Source organism: Sarcophilus harrisii, chromosome 4 (genome assembly GCF_902635505.1).
Source record: "Sarcophilus harrisii chromosome 4, mSarHar1.11, whole genome shotgun sequence".
In the NCBI taxonomy this organism is placed as follows: Eukaryota; Metazoa; Chordata; class Mammalia; order Dasyuromorphia; family Dasyuridae; genus Sarcophilus; species Sarcophilus harrisii.
The window spans coordinates 229,776,247-229,793,907 of NC_045429.1; the positions used below are offsets into that span (position 1 = coordinate 229,776,247).

Genomic DNA, 17,661 nt, shown 5'->3' on the forward strand with positions numbered 1-17,661 from the left:
TTTAGGTATTATCCCTTCATGATCAACTCATACAAGTGCTCTCTGTCTATAGATATTCCTACCTGCCATAATAATAAGAAAGTTCTTATGGGTTACAAGTATTGTCCTCCCACGAAGAAATGTAAACAGATAAATCTTGTTAAGTCCCTTTTAATATCTCTTTCCTGTCAATCTCCTTATGCTTACCCTGATTCTTTTTTCTGAAAATCAGATTTTCTATTCAAGGACTGTCTTTTCATCACAAGTGCTTGAAATTCCACTGTATTATTGAATGTCTATCTTTTATCTTGAAGGATTATATACTGTTTTGCTGTGTAGGTGATACTTGGCTGTAACCTTAGCTCCACTGCTTTCCAGAGTATCATATCTCAAACCTTCCAGTTCTTTAATGTAGAAATTGCTGAGTCTTGTGACATCCTGACTGTGACTTGTTTCTTTCTGAATTGTTTCTTTTTGAATGCCTTCAAAATTTTATCCTTGATCTGGAAATTCCAGAATTTAATATTACTGAGTTTTTTCACCTTGAGATCTCTTTCAGGAGATGATCAGTATATTCTTTCCATTTATTTATTTATTTATTTGCTTATTTATTTATTTATTTTTAATAGCCTTTTATTTACAGGTTATATGTATGGTAACTTTACAGCATTGACAATTGCCAAACCTCTTGTTCCAATTTTTCCCCTCTTACTCCCTCCCCCCTCCCCCAGATGGCAGGATGACCAGTAGATGTTAAATATATTAAAATATAAATTAGATACACAATAAGTATTCATGACCAAACCATTATTTTGCTGTACAAATAGAATCAGACTCTGAAATATTGTACAATTAGCTTGTGAAGGAAATCAAAAATGCAGGTGGGCAAAAATATAGGGATTGGGAATTCAATGTAATGGTTTTTAGTCATCTCCCAGAGTTCCTTTGCTGGGCGTAGCTGGTTCAGTTCATTACTGCTCCATTTGGTTGATCTCATTGCTGAGGATGGCCAGGTCCATCAGAACTGGTCATCATCTAGAATTATTGTTGAAGTATATAGTGATCTCTTGGCCCTGCTCGTTTCACTCAGCATCAGTTCATGTAAGTCTCTCCAGGCCTTTCTGAAATCATCCTGTTGGTCATTTCTAACATATTCTTTCCATTTTTATTTGAACCCCCTGCTTCTAGAATATCAGGACAATTTTCCTTGATAAGTTCTTGAAAGATGATGTCTTGGGTCTTCACCTTTTCATGACTTCCAGGTAGACAAATTTATTTTTGTTGTTTTTCCTGGATCTATTTCACATGGTTTTCTATTTTTTATTGTTTTGTTTTTGTTTTATTGTTTCTTGATTTCTTCAAAAGTCATTAGCTTCCATTTGGCTAATTCCAATTTTAAGGAATTATTTTCCTAAGGGAGCTTTTGTACCTCTTTTCTCATTAGACTAATTTTGCTTTTTAAGGCATTCTTCCCCTCATTAGCTTTTTTGTGTTTCCTTTTTGTATCAGTCTCAATTCTCTTCCCAATTTTTCCTCTGCCTCTCTTACTTGATTTTCAAAATCCCTCTTGAAGTCTTCTATGGCCTAAGACCAATTATTATTTTTCTTGGGGACTTTTGATTTAGGAGCTTTGACTTTGTTATCTTCTGCTGAGTGTGTATTTTATTTTTTCTTGTACCATAGTCACTTTCTATGGTCAGAATTTTTTTCTTTTCTTTTCTCATTTTTCCCACCAATTTATTACTTGACTTTTAATTTTCCAGGGAAGTTTGCATTGTCTGGAGCTTCAGGAATTTTGTGTAGATGTTTTCAGAGATCCTTCTAGTGACTTGATCACCAGCATTCTTTTCTGCTGAAAATGTGAGGTGTGTCCCCACCCACTGTAGTTATACTTTCTAATGTGCTAAAGCAACTGAGTCCTTCCTTAGTTCTAGTAAAGAAACCTCATGTGAGCTGAGGTTTCCTAGAAGCTGTGGGTTGCCATGGGTTCCCATGTCCACACCTGGTTTGTTGGTTTCCCAAGCCTCTCTCGCCCTGCTGACAAACCTTTCTTGCCAATCTTCTAGGTCATCTTTGGTGTTTCTGGCCTGAGAGGTCTGGAAACTGCTTGTGCTATGAAAAATTCAGAGGCCCATTCCTGATTTGCTGGCTTCCAGACCAGGGCCAAGGTAGGGTATGCTGGCATGGCCTGCACTGGGACTATGTACTGAACTCCCACCCTAGTGTCACAAATATTTCATGCTGACATTCTAAATTGTTTTTGGCTAGAAAATTGTTCTACTTCATATTTTTGCGTGTTCTGATTCTCTGAAATTTGTTTAGAAACTTTTTTTAATATTTTAATTTTATTTTATTCATTCATTCATTATTTATTTATTTTTGCTGAGGCAATTGGGATTAAGTGACTTGCCCAAAATCACTCAGCCAGAAAGTATTAAGTTCTGAAGCAGATTTGAACTCAGGTCCTCCTAACTTCAGAGCTGATGTTCTATCCGCTATATCAACTAGCTGCTCCTAGAAACATTATTTAAAGAAATTTGGCATGGCTTGTGGGAGAAATCAGTGAATATCTGCCTGCCCTCCCCTATCTTGGCTCTGCCTACTGTCTCTTCTCTTTTCTTGTAAGAATATTATTCTTTAAGTGTATCATAGATTTATATAATTAGAACACAATGGATTTAGTCAGTTATTTGTGCCATATTTGCCATTTCAAGCTCCCAATCTAACAAACTCAAATATTTCAGTATAGTGAAAGAATTGGTAGAAGTTATGGACAAAAGTTATGGTGAGGTAATGTTTTACTTAATGTGAGAAAAGTGTCTGAACAACTAACAACTTGCAAATGTGGAATCAGTGTCTTTTACTTGAAGTTACTCTTTCTTAGTGAAAATATGCTTCACATAGAATTTAGATAAATCTCTATTGTAGATGTTTTATATGATTGTCAATTTCAGGTGGACTAATGACTAGAGGAATGATGTTTTCATGTCTTTCCCAATTCTAGATTTCTGTGCTTATGTTTTGTATTTGAAGGTAAAATCAAGATTCTAATACTTTTATGAAAGAAAATTGGTTATTTGTAAATAACAAATTGGAAGATCCTTTCCTCAATTTAACTTAAGAAGTAAATTGTTTATTTAAGAAGTGGTTACATGTAAAAGAAAAAAACCTTTTCTGACTTGAAAATAGATTAAACAGTTGAATCAAAATGCTATCACTTGCTATAGACTTTGAAATTTTATTATACTTAAAGTGGTGACCATAACACTCTTCCTAACTATCCCTATTATTGTATTTGTGAAAACAGTTAAAAAGCTGTAAAACAAAAGATATGTGAAGAACTTTTCCCCAAAAGTTCAGTTTAAGTTGTGGCATTGTTATTCAATCAAGTCAAATAATATTTTTCTGGCATTGCACATAGTTTCTTTTTAAGTAAACACTTGTTATAAATTGATCAAAAGACCTTCAAATTATTTTTGAATAATTACCCTTTTGTTTTCAGAAAAGTGTGGTGACTTTTTGATTTTAGAACTGGTATCCATGTATATACATATAAAAGTATCCTGTCAAGATTCTCTAGATGTTGTGGGAGTCAGCATTTTAAAATCAATGAGCTAGATATGGGCATAGAAGCAAAGGATTTAAGCCAGTAAATGTACATTAACATGATCTCTCTCTCTTTCTCTGTATATGAATATATATATATATATATATGTATGTATGTATATACATATCTGAAATGTGAAACAATAAATATGAGATATATACATATAAATATCCATTTATGTGTACACATGCATGCATGCAAGACACATATACATACATATATACATACATAGAAACACATATATATATAAATATACACAAGCATATGCTCATGGAAAAGATTTTGGAATTCATCCCTTGGAGAAGTATTTCCAGGCAATGAGTTTTATCAGGTTCATGTCATTCTGCAGGGTGTAGATGACAGGCTTCAGGGTTGAGGACACCACAATGACAGATCTAGAACTGAATCCAGTGACTTTAGATAAGCAATGATACCTGTTGTGATGAAAATTATTAAAATGATGAGGAGAGGCAGGCAAGGGGAGAAGGCTTTTGACTTATCCTCTGTGTTTGGAATTTTCAATACAATTGAAAACATGGGACCATAAGAGACAGATATGGAAATAGAGCAAATAATCCCTAAAATGTACTCCTAAGCCATGGTGACATCCATTGCAAGGTATGTCCCAGAGAAGAAAATCTTGAGTAAGGAAGCAACATCACCAAAGAACTGGTGGATCTTCTTGAAGCACAGAAAGTAAATGTACTGGTTGAATACAGGGCCTCAGAGAAATCTTCACTCAGCCAAAAGCAGCTGCCATCTTCATACATGCTCCTCTGTAAATGATGATTTCATAATGCAAGCGTTGACAGTGACCACATAGTGATCATAGGACATTGCTGTGAAGAGATAAAATTCTGATGCTGCAAATAACATTAACAGTAGCTGTGAACCTCCCTCCCAAAAAAAGAGATGAAGAAACTATAATTTAGAGAGTTTGAAATTGATATGGGGACTATGATGGAAATAAGGCAGAGGTTCTTTAGGAAGAAGACAGATGTATGAAGTTTCCCTTCAAGAGATTTGAGGATGAAAATTAGTATTTTACTCATTAGAGCCACCATAATTCTATGAGAATTCTATGATACCCAGATGCTATGATTTATCTTAAACATTGCAGTAACCATGATATCCTGTTTAAAATTATTTTTGATTTAGAAAATAATTTCATATTTTACAAAACAATATACCACCCATTTCATGAAGAACAAAGGAATCCAACAATGCTATATATTCCTCTGAAATACTTAGAAAAAGCAGCCTATCTCATTATATATTTTTTCCCATTTCACAAATTCTATTTTTCAATGAGTTGGTATTTTTTTCATATCTATTTTTAAGGAGTATATGCTTTTCCCATTTCATCTTGTCTATTTTGTATGGAGTTATATGCTTTTACCATTTCATCAAATCTATTTTATAGTGAGTTATATGTTTTTCCCATTTCATCAATTCTTTTTAAAGGAGTTTTCTTCAGATAATTTTTTTTTCCTTTTCCATATTCTCTTGCAAAGATCTTGCTTCCTTTCTCCATTTTTCCTCTAACTCTCCTTTAAGATCCTTTTTGAAATCCTCCAAGAAAACCTTGTGAAATGGGGACCAGCTCATATCTCCTTTTGGGACTTCTGCAGTTTATTGGCATTTAGGAACCTCAGGGTTTAAGGTCTATTCTCTCCATAAAAACTTTTCTATGGTCAGAGTTCTTTTTGCTTTTTTGTTCATTTTTTTAAGGGTTGATATTTGCTCTTAAGGCAAAGGAGCAACAGTTACTTTAGTTTGTCCTGGGGCCAATGTTTCTGACTGATTTCTGGTACTGGGTAATTGTGGTCAGGTGCCAAGTTCTTCCAGGGCTGAGCAGCTTACAATTTGCCTTTTGTATTCACTTTTGGGTGTATTACAGCACATATGAGAACACCTGCTTGCAATCAGGACAAAGTAGCCTAAGAGCCTCACAAGTGCAAGAAAGCTTCAGTGCTCTGGCTCCTCACCCAATCTTCTTGCCCCTATTCCCTGTGCTATGGTCTAGGGTTAGCAGACTGTCCCCCTACCTGTTTGAAACAGCCCTGTTCTGAAGTTCTTTCAAGGTATTGTTTTCTGGGAATGTATTGTACTCCAGATATTTATGGGTTCTGTCACACCAAAACCCAGTTTAGAGGCTTAATCCACTGTTGGTTTGAGAGAAAGTCAGAGGAGGTCACATAAAGTTTTGTCTTCTCTCTGCCATCTTGGATCTGTCCCTTAAACATTTTTAAAAATAATTTTTCATGTGTTATAGAAAAGTGGGTAACATTTAACAATTTGACAGAAATAGTGTCACTGGTTCTAGCAACTAGCACAGTGCCTAATGTACATTAACCATTTTTTAAGATGCCAAAAGAAGTCATGAAGATATTCATTTTTTTGAGAGAGAGAGGAAGAGGAGGAAACAAAAAAAGAGGGAGATACGCACATGGGGAGTAGAGAGAGAGAAAAAGAGAGAGAGAGAGAGAGAGAGAGAGAGAGAGAGAGAGAGAGAGAGAAAGAGAGAGAGAGAATTAACACATTTTAAGATGTCTTAATCTTTAAAGTATTCCTGTCTTTATGATATTATGTCACTGTGTCAGTTTTTTGATCATTTCCTTAATTCTTCACTTTTGTTGTCATTCAGTTGTGTGTGAATCTTTGTGATGCCAAAGATAATAGCACTCTACTCTCTTTTTTCCTCCATTATCTATCACGATCTGTTTCCATTATACTATCTATTTCTTCCTCTGTTCTCTCTTTTTAATTTTGCCTTCCTTTTCCTCAAAATTAGGATCTTTTCCAATGAGTTTTGTCTTGTAATTATGTGGCTAATATATTTAGTCTTCAGCTTCAGTAGTTGACTTTTCAATTAATAGCCTGAATTGATTTCTTTCAGTATTTACTGATTTGTTACCTTTGAGTCTAAAGGACTCTTAAAAGTCTTATATAATGCCATAATATTAAATCATTAATTTCATACTGCTTTGCTTTCCTGATAGTCCAATTCTCAAAGCCATACATTGTTACTGAATAAACCATAAATTTAACCATATGGACCTTTGTTTGCAAGGTAATATCTCTGCTTTTTAGTATGCTGTTCCAATGTGCCATAGGAGCAAATGATTATTAATTTTGAGGACTCAACCATTATCTCTAGTGGTCTTTGTGCCCAAGAATATAAAATGTGACATTGATGACATTTCTTCTCCTTTTATTTCCCAAGAAATGATGGGACCAGTTGCCAAGATCTTAATTTTTTTGATGTTAGATTTCTAGATCTCTTTTACAATCTGTTCTTTTATTCTCATAAAGATGCTCCTTAATTCCTCTTAACTTTTTGTTTTCAGAAAATTTATCATTGCTTTTCTCTTTAGATTTAGGTTATTTGTAACACACTCTGCATATAATTGCTGTTAGTCTCTCCATTATTCTCCATTTAAATCTTCTTGATTCTTCTTTCTAGGGTATCCTTACATGATTATTATAATTATTTCTAATTAGTATACACTATAATCTTTCTTTATCATGGTAATCCATGTTTTGGGTCTCCTGATACTTTAACAGCACTATAGGAGTAATCTTATTGATAATATTATTCCAGACACTAGTTTCATGACACAAAGATTCAGTGGTACATATGAGGTCAGAGTTACTTCTTGAATCTAATTCTTCATGTTTCTTACTTAAATTTGGAAATTGTATATGGGTTTTTTACCCTCAGAATTTTATATCTAGTCATTTCTCATAACCTGTCTTATGACCTTCTGAAAGTCTTCTCAACTGTTTTCTTTATTCTTTCATTTTAACTATACTAAATGCTATTTACCTTGGTAGATGTGAATAGCTAATTTTCTATCATCTTTTTTTTTTTAAATTTACACCACTTTTAATAGCACTTATGAATTTCAAAAGTCAATACTTTGTATTATGCCAACATCCAGAAATCCAAATCCAATTTTCTTTTACATTTTTCTTAAGTATTTTTCCATTATCCTAATTAATTTTTTCTTTCTACATGGTGTTTCTGTAAAGGGCTGAAACTCTGAATAGGCGCACTGGAATCAGACAACCGAGCACTTAAGGCTAATTGCCTATTGGACAATAACTCTACTAGCATATGTTTGGAAAAATGGCTCTTCTCACTATTTTGTGGCTTGATCTTTTGGTGTATACAGATAATTGTAAGAGGGATTAGGGGATGGAGTGAGACAAGCGAGACCCACTTTGCAGGAGGACCAGGAGAAGGAAGGTTGGTGGAGAACTTGTGGCAGTTTTGTCCATCACCTTTACTTATCCTCCTAAAGACCAAGGACTTTTGCTTATACTGACTCTGGCTGACCCTGAGGTGTCCAGGGAACTAGCCTGGACTTTACATGTTTCCTTATGTACTTCAAGATAAAACTTTCTAAACTTTTTTGGATAATATTATTTGTGTCCATGAAAATGACAAAAAGTTGGAAGCAATTCTCATTTGGACAATTATTGTGCAAATTTCTGGTTTTCAGGCAAATGTTCCAAGAAAGAACTAAACTTTCTTATGGTGGTAAATAGAATAGCTGTCTCACAACTTCTGAACACAATCATATTCTTGAACAGCTACTCTTCTGACTCTTTTTCCTCTTCTGATTCTAATTGGAATTCCTGATAATCTCCAATGCAGAGAGATAATCTCTGATCTTCATTATGTTTTCAAAATATATGCATGTACAATTGTTTAAAATTAACCTTTGTAAAACCCTGTCTTCCAACTTTCTCTCCTTTTTGCTACCTCAATTCCCAGATGGCATGTATTTTTTCCAATATGCCAAACATCGCAAAAACATATGCTAAATCCAATATATGCATGCATCTCTATAAAATTTTCTTGCTGCACAGGAAAAACCAAACCAAACAGGAAAAAAAAAAAGACAAAAAAAACAAAATGCAAGAAAACAACAACAAGAAGAATGAAAATGCCACACTGTGAACCACACCCAGATTCTACAATCCTCTCTCTGGGGATAGATGGTTCTCTTCAATGCAAGATCATTGGAACTGGTATGAATCATCTCATTTTTGAAGAGAGCCACGTCCATCAGAATTGATTATCATATAATCTTGTTGCTGCCATGTACCTCTCCTGGTTCTGCTTATTTCAGTTAGCATCATCAGTTCATGTAAGTCTCTCCAAGCCTTTCTGAAATTATCCTGCTGATCATTTCTTATAGAACAATAATATATTGATTTATTAATCAATACCTGCCAATTGTTTAACAAATAGGGACCAATAGCCTTTCTCTACTTCAACATTGGACATTGGATTCAAGGAGAGATAAACTTTTTTGCATTAAAACCTTTTTTTAAATTAACTAAATGAGACTCATTAATTAAAATACATTAACTGGGATACAAAATTAGGCAATCTGATTCTAATTGGTGCAATGTTAGTACTTTACTAAGTTGGGAAGGGGAGAGTGAAAAGGCACAATTAATTGAAATCAGTAAAAAAGGTGTCCTACCCCTAATTCCAAAAGTCTGTGTACAAACTAATGAACATGGAAATAATAATTGATTGATCAGTATGGGAAAAGTTTTCAAATAAGATACTTGAGATCCTTGAAATGTATAATTGTGAAAAAATTGTTTATATAAATCTTTGGATCACACCAAGTTTCTTGTAACTACAATCTAGATCCTCATTTAAAACAAAAATGATCCAGCTTCCCAACAACAGTGATCTAGGTTCAAACAAAGCAACAAAATCTTCTCACAATTCTTGTAATTAAATAAGAAATTATACTAAAACCATTCCTGAATAAAAAGGGAACTGAACTATATCTAGAATTAAGTTACAAGATGGAGTCAGTATGGTTTGACTCCATACTTATAACCACTTGGTGATGTAATCAATGCACTTTCCCCCATTTGATTCACTGGGGAATATGCATCCTATTCTTCTCAGTGGTCATTCATCTATAAGCCAAATTTATAACTCATATGTTCAAAGAGAAATTATTTAAGTCAGGATATAGATCCAACTTCTTAGAAGGCTTACAAGGGACTAATTTTGAAGGAAGCTATTTGCATATCTCTAAGGTTAGTAAGAAAGGCATAAACACCATGAAACAACGCCCCCCCCCCAAAAAAAAAAAAAACATGAAACAAGCATTAATATCAACTAACAAGAAGTCTCTAGTACCTTGATAACCCATTCCCAATGTCCATTTAATCATCGCATTTTGTCTTGAGTCCTAAATATGCTATGTAGTCAAATGATCCCTGGAAACCTTTGTTTGGACATTCTGGAGTAGGTTTCATTTTTACAGTAGTTCTGAAAGGGACTCTGTTTCTCTCATTCCAAATTACTTGTAATGATTCTGATAATTCTGCTAATATATGTAAGTAACAAAATTTTGTACAATACAGTAATTATTTTTCCTTACTTGAAATTTTGTTTTTCCAACTTGAAAATTTAGAGGATATTTCTTTCTGTTTCTTTCTTTATCTAAAACCTACACATGAAGTATAAATCCTAAAAAATTCCTGAGAGTTTAAATTGTAAAAAAGAAATTGTCTTTTTATTTTTTTCAAATACTTTACAAATGGGAAAACAATTTCACTTTAGGAGTTGGAATAGAAAATAAAATTACTGAAAAACTAATTCTCAACAAAGAGTAGTTTACATTTTTTGGATCAATAATTTAGGTTAGATCTATTACAGTGGAGATAATCATTTGACCCATCATCCCTTTACCTTTCAGGAGTTCAAAACATACTTTAGAGAACTGTAGAAATAAATGTGAACATGAGTATCAGAAAAGGAGAAATGAAAAACTTTCATTTGAATTGTTTCTTGTACTCTTTGAACTCATTAATAGTAAGTATTAGTAGAGGCAGAGTTTATTTCCTAATTTACCAGCTAACTCTGGATGAGTATTGAGTAATGTGGTATAGTCTTTTAGAGACTGGTCATGGTATTTCAAAGACAATGTCAAGTTCCCTTAGATTTAAGGGAGCCAGTTATGTAGGCAGAGAATGTAGAGTTCTGGAGCATTTTCAGTCTCTTCAAAAGAAGATGTTCATACATGTAATCCTAGTACTAGGAGAATAATAATGGACTAGGACAACACAGAGGAGAAAAATCCATGACTTTTGTTTCTTCTGCTATTTTGAGCTGTTCAGATATGTTTCCTGATGCATAGGAATATATGGAATATTCACAGAGTCTTTTTTTTCTAACAAATTATTTTTATTTATGAAAGTAAGCTAAGGTTTTATATCAAGAATGAAAAGGTACATCAATGAAAAGGTACATTAATGAAAAAAACAAACAAACAAAATTCTTCAATATTTAGTCTTTTCCAGGCACTGATCTTTGCTCTGTGCTTATAAATGCAAAAGTGACCAAATTCATATCTTCAAGAGCTTATATTTTAATAGAGAGAGTTATAGCCATGAAAAGGAAAATAATTTGTTCCAGACGTCTCAGGGAAAGTATAACAATAATTTTGTTTTCTTTGTTGGTGTAGCTAGAGAACCTTGCGTACAAGTAAATAAGAAAGGTGACACTACATAGCTTTTTTCTTTGAGTAAGTCATTGGGAGAGGGAGAATTATAATAGATTGACAAAGGTAATAATTTTGAAAAGGATAGAAAAGGCAGCTCAAATTATGTACTTCAGAACATTCCTGGCCATGATTTTCATGGAAGATAAAGAAGGAACCAGTATAAGTGCAATTCACAAAGCAGAAAAGTAAAATTCAGGATAAGTTGAAAAGCAAGAGACTGATGAAGACAAACAAATAAGTTTTAAGGTTCTGAAGGGTTACAAGTAGAGAATGTCACATTCTATACTCACAATGAAGGATATACAAAATATCTCTATCTCTTAATTCTTAATTTTAAGAGAAGGCCAGTGACAGGTAATATCTTGACTTGCATGTGAATTGGATTTAAGCGAGGCAGAGTTGCACCAAGTCATCACTTTCACTCTCTTTTTCCAGTGTCATCTCAGCCCAGTGGCAGAAAAGAAGTTTAGATAACTGGACATAGCCCGAGATGCAGTAGAGGATCTTGGTCTTTAAAGTCCTAAACACACCCCAGGACCTGCTTCAGCCCCCTTCATGTCCATCAGTACAAATTTTTCTCATCTTCCCCTTTTTCTGGGGAAATCCTTCACATGCATGAATAGCAAAAACATAAAGGAAATAAATCTAAATGCATAAAAGTGGTTAAATACAAGATGCTTTGTAGTGGGAGGGAAGGAAGTAACATAAGATGATGTTACTTTAGGTGCTCCTAAGAGGAAGAGAAAAGGAGAGAGTACATTTAAGATTTGTGGAATGATCACTACAGACAAAGCCAGGAGACATAATATCTTGTATAAAAAGTAGAGAGAAATCCAGTTCTACTATATTACCAAATTTGAGAAAATTGATAATATCCTGTGAGCCTGTAACCACTTGTTGAGTCTGTATCTTTAAAGAAGTGTTTCTAAACATGAATAGAGGAGCTTTTATTTTTGATCCATTTAGGCAATAAAAAGATGCTAAAGTTTATTAATTACTGAATGACTTTTATCAGATTTGTGCTTAAGTAAATTGGTTAGTCCTGTGTAGGATGTTCTACAGTAGTGAGATACTTGATTTAGAGAAGTCAGGTAAAAGATTGTTGTAGTAATTTAGTTTAGGGAAGAGAAAGGTCTGAACTAAGACATGAGACATGAGATTCTACCCAAGAAGAGCATGAAGGAAAAAAATATTAATGCGATGATAAAAAAAAACAGTGATTTAAAGATGAAGATGAAGTAGAGTCATGAGGTAATAGGATAAATATAAAAAAGTTTATATTCTGATATGAAGTGAATTGTCAGAATAATGTCCAGAGTACTCAAGCTGAGAATGCTCAGATTAACAAGGAAAAATAAAGGTTTTGGAAAATTTTTGTTTGTTTTTAAGTCTTGTTGAAAAGACTAGGATCAAGGAAAGGTCAGGATTACTGCTTCATTTGGGTAAGATGCTGATAATTGACCATACCAGGATAGGGGTTCCTTTATTTTTATTTTACATCTTTATTATTGGACAAGGAGAATGAGTTTTTCCACTAGAAAGGACAGAACAAAATGTGTAGTAGATTTGGTATTCAAAGTAAAGGGATCCTGAGAGTACTTAGCAACTGAAAGAGAGGAATGATGTTTATTGGTGCTGAAAGAAGTGGGAGATGTATATAGTTCATTATTTTAGAAATATCAATTAGAAGAGGAGAGTTTTATCAGATTGGAAAAGGAAAAAAGTGGTATGCCTTATTATTTCCTGACAATGTCACTTTATCCTTGGATATATTTACCATGCGACTTAATGGAAATTTCTCTAAGTTTCTCATATTTTATAACAATTCACCATGTACAGCTACATATTTGAAATAGTTTCCCTTGCATTCCACTTTTAAGGACTTATAATTTCATCCTTGGACAAATTACTATACACTCTTGAATCAATATATTGAGGAATACACACAACCACAAATGTTATAACCAACTTGATAAAATCATGACAATATTCATTGGTTGAACAAAAGAAACTGCATTTTTAAAAATGAAAACATGAAGATAGACAGGAATAAAATTGGTTATAGTACTTCTAGATCTCAATCTGCATTACAAAACTGCAAGCATCAGAACCACTCAGAGTTTGTTTAAAAAAATATAGAGATAGTTTAGGAGAGGAGACTAGAAAAAAGAGAGTTAGAAACCATGAAACTTAATAACTTAATTTTTGATAAAATTGAAAATACAAATTACCCCAAAAAGCCTCTTTTTTGAGGGGGGGATAAAACATATTGGAAAATCTGGGAGGAAGTAAACTTTGACCAAGAACTTATACCATGTTCCACAAAACATTTCAAATAGATACATGACCTTAATATTAAAAATTATATAATACATAATTAGAAGAGAAACAGTTCATATGCCAGAGTGGGGAATTTTATCCTATTGAAAGATTGTGAGTCTTTTGGCTAGTATAGCCTTGCTCTTGGTGATGTATTGGACAGAAGCAGAGAGGGTAACGAGCAATCTCAGATTATGCATTAATTACTGGGTTTTAAAACTTTCTTTTGTTTTCTAAATCATGGAGCAATCTGCAGCTACTTTGCTTTGATATGTCAAAAGTTATGAAAGGTTGTAAGTATTAGACATAATTAATGTCTGTTTTTCCATCTCCTTCTTTTGTTCATGTAAGCAGTTTATGCAGAATTCTTCATCAAATAAATAATAGAGCCAATTGCAAGAGGAAGAATAAATAGCTTTGATCACTTAAAACTAAAAACTCTCTGCATACACAAAATTAATGCATAGGTTTAATATAATAACAAGCTAAAGAAGTTGAAAGGAAAAACATTTTTTGAATCAAACTTCTTTGAGAATTAATACTTCAGGTAGCCATGGCTTATGAAATAAGTTATCTAAGGATATGAGGAAACATTTCTCAAAAGAAGTACAAAGAATTTACTACCATATGAAAGAATGCTTCAAATCAGTAATAATGAGCCATACAAATCAATGTAATCCTGGGGTTTCATCTCATATCATCCAAATTGGATGATACTAAAAATGTCAATAATCAAAGTTGGAAGGTTTGTGCAATAGTATGCACACTAATATTTTATTGGTGGATCTATGAAATGGTTAAACCATTTTGGAAAGCAGTTTGGATTTATGATAATAAAATGATTAAAACTCCATGTTTTTTGAACTAGAGATTACGTAATTGGAGTATAGTCCCAGAAAGTAATAATGAGGAAAAAAAGATCCAATATATACCAAAAGATTTATAGCAGCACTTTTTGTGATAGCAAAGAATTAGAAAATTAGAATCAGAGCAAAGATTCACTGACTGGGGAATAATTAAACAAATTTTGTTAATGGAATTATGTGATTATTATTAAGCTTTATTTCTTAATGTGATACTTGTGCCATAATCATACCTTTTTTTTTTTTTACCCTTGGTTTATTTTGAGTTGAGATCTGCATAGATCTCTACTACTTGGAACCAGACTCTGCCAAATTTTTAAAGTCCAGAGTATCGAATCTTCATTTTCCGTTATAGCATGTTAAGATAAGTTCTAATGATATCAGAAATTTAAAGAATAACTTTGGTGGTCTGAGTGAGGCTATATAGGCAGGTTGAGTGGCTTGATTAGTTTCATTGTGAATTCTTTAAGTTTCTGATCACTCAGGAGCTTTTTGTGGAAGAAAATTCTAATCTAGCTGTCACTAGATATAAGACCTTGTAGACTACAGTGTCTCTGGCAGAAATCTGTTTCAATTATGCAGTTCTTGGTTTGTTTTTCTTATTTTGGTTTCGTGACAGGCATTTCTTCTCATTGTCTATAGCATACCATTGTCATGTCTTTTTTCCTGTATTTTTCATGGGAAAAACAATTCAATGTAGATGGTTATTGGATTTCTTGATTATTATTTAAATTTTTAGTTTTACTAGTTTTAGTTTGCAAGAGCTTGGCTGCCTGCCTCAGTTGATTAGAAGTTGGAGAACTCTGGCCTTTAAGGAGCCTGAGCTCAAAATCTCTTAAACTAACCAAATGCTATGAATTCACATCTCCCATCTTTCGGTCATCTATTGGTGTATTCTTTAAATCTATCATAGTCTCTATAAATTGTTCTATATTCATAAAAAAAACTGTTCATTAACTTTAAAATTCTCCTTTCCAACTTTGATCTCAAGTTTTTTCTGCTTTTTACATTTCTAAGCAGAAGTTTGTGATGGAATAGGTCACTATCCACTGAATCCCTAATATGCCACTTTAAGAAATAAGAGAACATGGGAGATCTCTAGTTAGGTGTCAGTGAATAGTATTTGCCTATCTATATCTCACATGATGCCAACCAATTGTGTTGTGCTGATTTTGTTCGATTGACTCTTTAGGTCAGAAGTTAAGGAATGTAGAATCAGTGAATAGTTTTCCCAAAATTAACTGTGTTAGAAAATCATTGTTAAGGTAGAGTGATGGATTTAATAATTGCTATTTCTGTTGTTCTTAAACTTTTTCTATATGGGATGATTTATTCCTATTAGTGTATGGGGTCCCATTAGCATGTTGCCTAAACCATATTGAGTACTTAATAAATGCTTTAGTTATATATTTAACTATCCAAAGTAAAGCTTTTCCAGAGACACTTCAATATGAAATTCACTAATAGAAAGCCAACTAATATTTTATTGGTGGATAATTAAGTGCTAATTAGAAATTCACATATTAGCCACCATTATTAAAAATAACTTAAAAAATTTATTTCCAACTTTCTTGTTTTCAAATTCTGAATTCCAGATTCTCTCCCTACCTTCTACCCTTCCATTACTCACTAAGAAGATAAAAATATATCAATTATATATTTGAAATCAAGTAATACAGTTTTCCATTTTAGCCATATTATTCCCATTTTTTTATTCTTAGTTTATCAGTATGTTGATGAAAATACTATTTTTAAAGTAAAAAGTTTTGCAGAGCAGGCCCTTTCAGACATTTTGAAATAGTACAACTTGCTGTTCTTTTTAAATATACAACAAAATTATCATATTTTTTTTTCCCCTTTATCTTCTTCCACCCATAGATACAACTACTATTATGTGTGTAACTATCTATCTTTATATTTATATGTGTGTATATGTATGTAAAATTATTTTATGCATGCTTCTATTTATCAATTCTTTCTCTGGATGCTGATAAGGTCTTTATTAATATATTCTTTAGAATTAAATTGGATTTTTAAAATAACTCATTCAATTAAATATATATATTTGAAAATCATTAATTAACAATAGCTAATGACCTTGACATGGGGATACAAGAAAAATGTCGTCAGCAAGCCCAGAAAGGCTATGACTAATTTTCTTTCCATTAAAAAAAATAAAACAATAGTATAATCATGAAGAAAACCTTAGTGTTGATCCCTATGAGAGATGTTTCCAGGCTATTAGCTTTCTCAGAGAAATCTTGATGTCCTTGTTCCTTAGGCTATAGATTATAGGATTCAGGGTTGGGGTTACCACTGTATAGAATATAGATAACAAGGGATCTAGAACAGAGTCAGATTCCTGAGGTGGCTTTAGATAAACTATGACAACTGTTGTGAAAAAAACAATGAGAACAATGAGGTGGGGCAGGCAAGTGGAGAAGGCTTTTGACCTACTCTCCTTAGTTGGAATCTTCCGCACAGTTGAGAATATGGGACCATAAGAGACAGCTATGGAAATAAAGCACAGAATTCCTAAAGCAACTCCAATAGCCAAAGACACATCTACTCCAATATGTATATCAGAGCAGGAGAGTCTAAGTAATGAAGGAAAATCACAGAAGAATTGGTGGATCTCGTTGGACCTACAGAAAGGCAACATAAATATAGTAGCTGAGTACAGAGTCCCAAACAAACCTCCACCGAGCCAGGAAACAGTTGCCATCTTCACACAAGTCTCTCTAATCATGATGACTTCATAGTGCAGGGGCTGGCAGATGGCCACATACCGGTCATAGGACATCATTGTGAGGAGAAAAAGTTCTGATGCGGCAAAGAAAATTACTAAAAAGAACTGTAATACACATCCTGTGAAAGAAATGGAACGGCTATGACTCAGAGAGTTTGTGATAGATTTAGGGAGTGTGGTAGAAAGAAAGCAAAGATCTAAAAAGGACAGATTCTTGAGGAAGAAATACATGGGGGAGTGGAGATGTTCATCAAGGGAGATGAGGGTGAATATGAGCAGGTTCCCCATCAGAGCTACCAAGTAGATCAATAAGAGGAGAATGCCATATAAGACCTGCAGCTCCCAAATGTTGGAAAATTCCATCAGGAGGAATCCTGTCACCATGCTGAAGTTGGTCATGTTCTGAGAGTTCTCTTTATATCTGCACAGAAAAAAGAAGCAGTTATTAAATGATCAGAACACTCAATGTGCTGGACATCAAGGCTCTGAGGCCTTGTGCAAATTGCAGAACTTTGATTGGGTCATTTGCTAAATAAGATAAAACTGCATCATAGAGTCTAGACCCAAATCCAGGAATATTTTCAAAACTATATT

General features: G+C 33.4%; 1 protein-coding gene across 1 annotated transcript; it reads right to left on the reverse strand.

Annotated features, from left to right (window-relative positions):
- Nucleotides 1-16,536: 16,536 nt before the first annotated feature.
- Nucleotides 16,537-17,466, reverse strand: LOC100924493 (olfactory receptor 14A2-like). The gene has a single exon (XM_003769224.1). It carries the CDS (start codon nt 17,464-17,466, stop codon nt 16,537-16,539), a length of 930 nt encoding a protein of 309 aa, XP_003769272.1.
- Between the last annotated feature and the right edge of the window lie 195 nt (nt 17,467-17,661).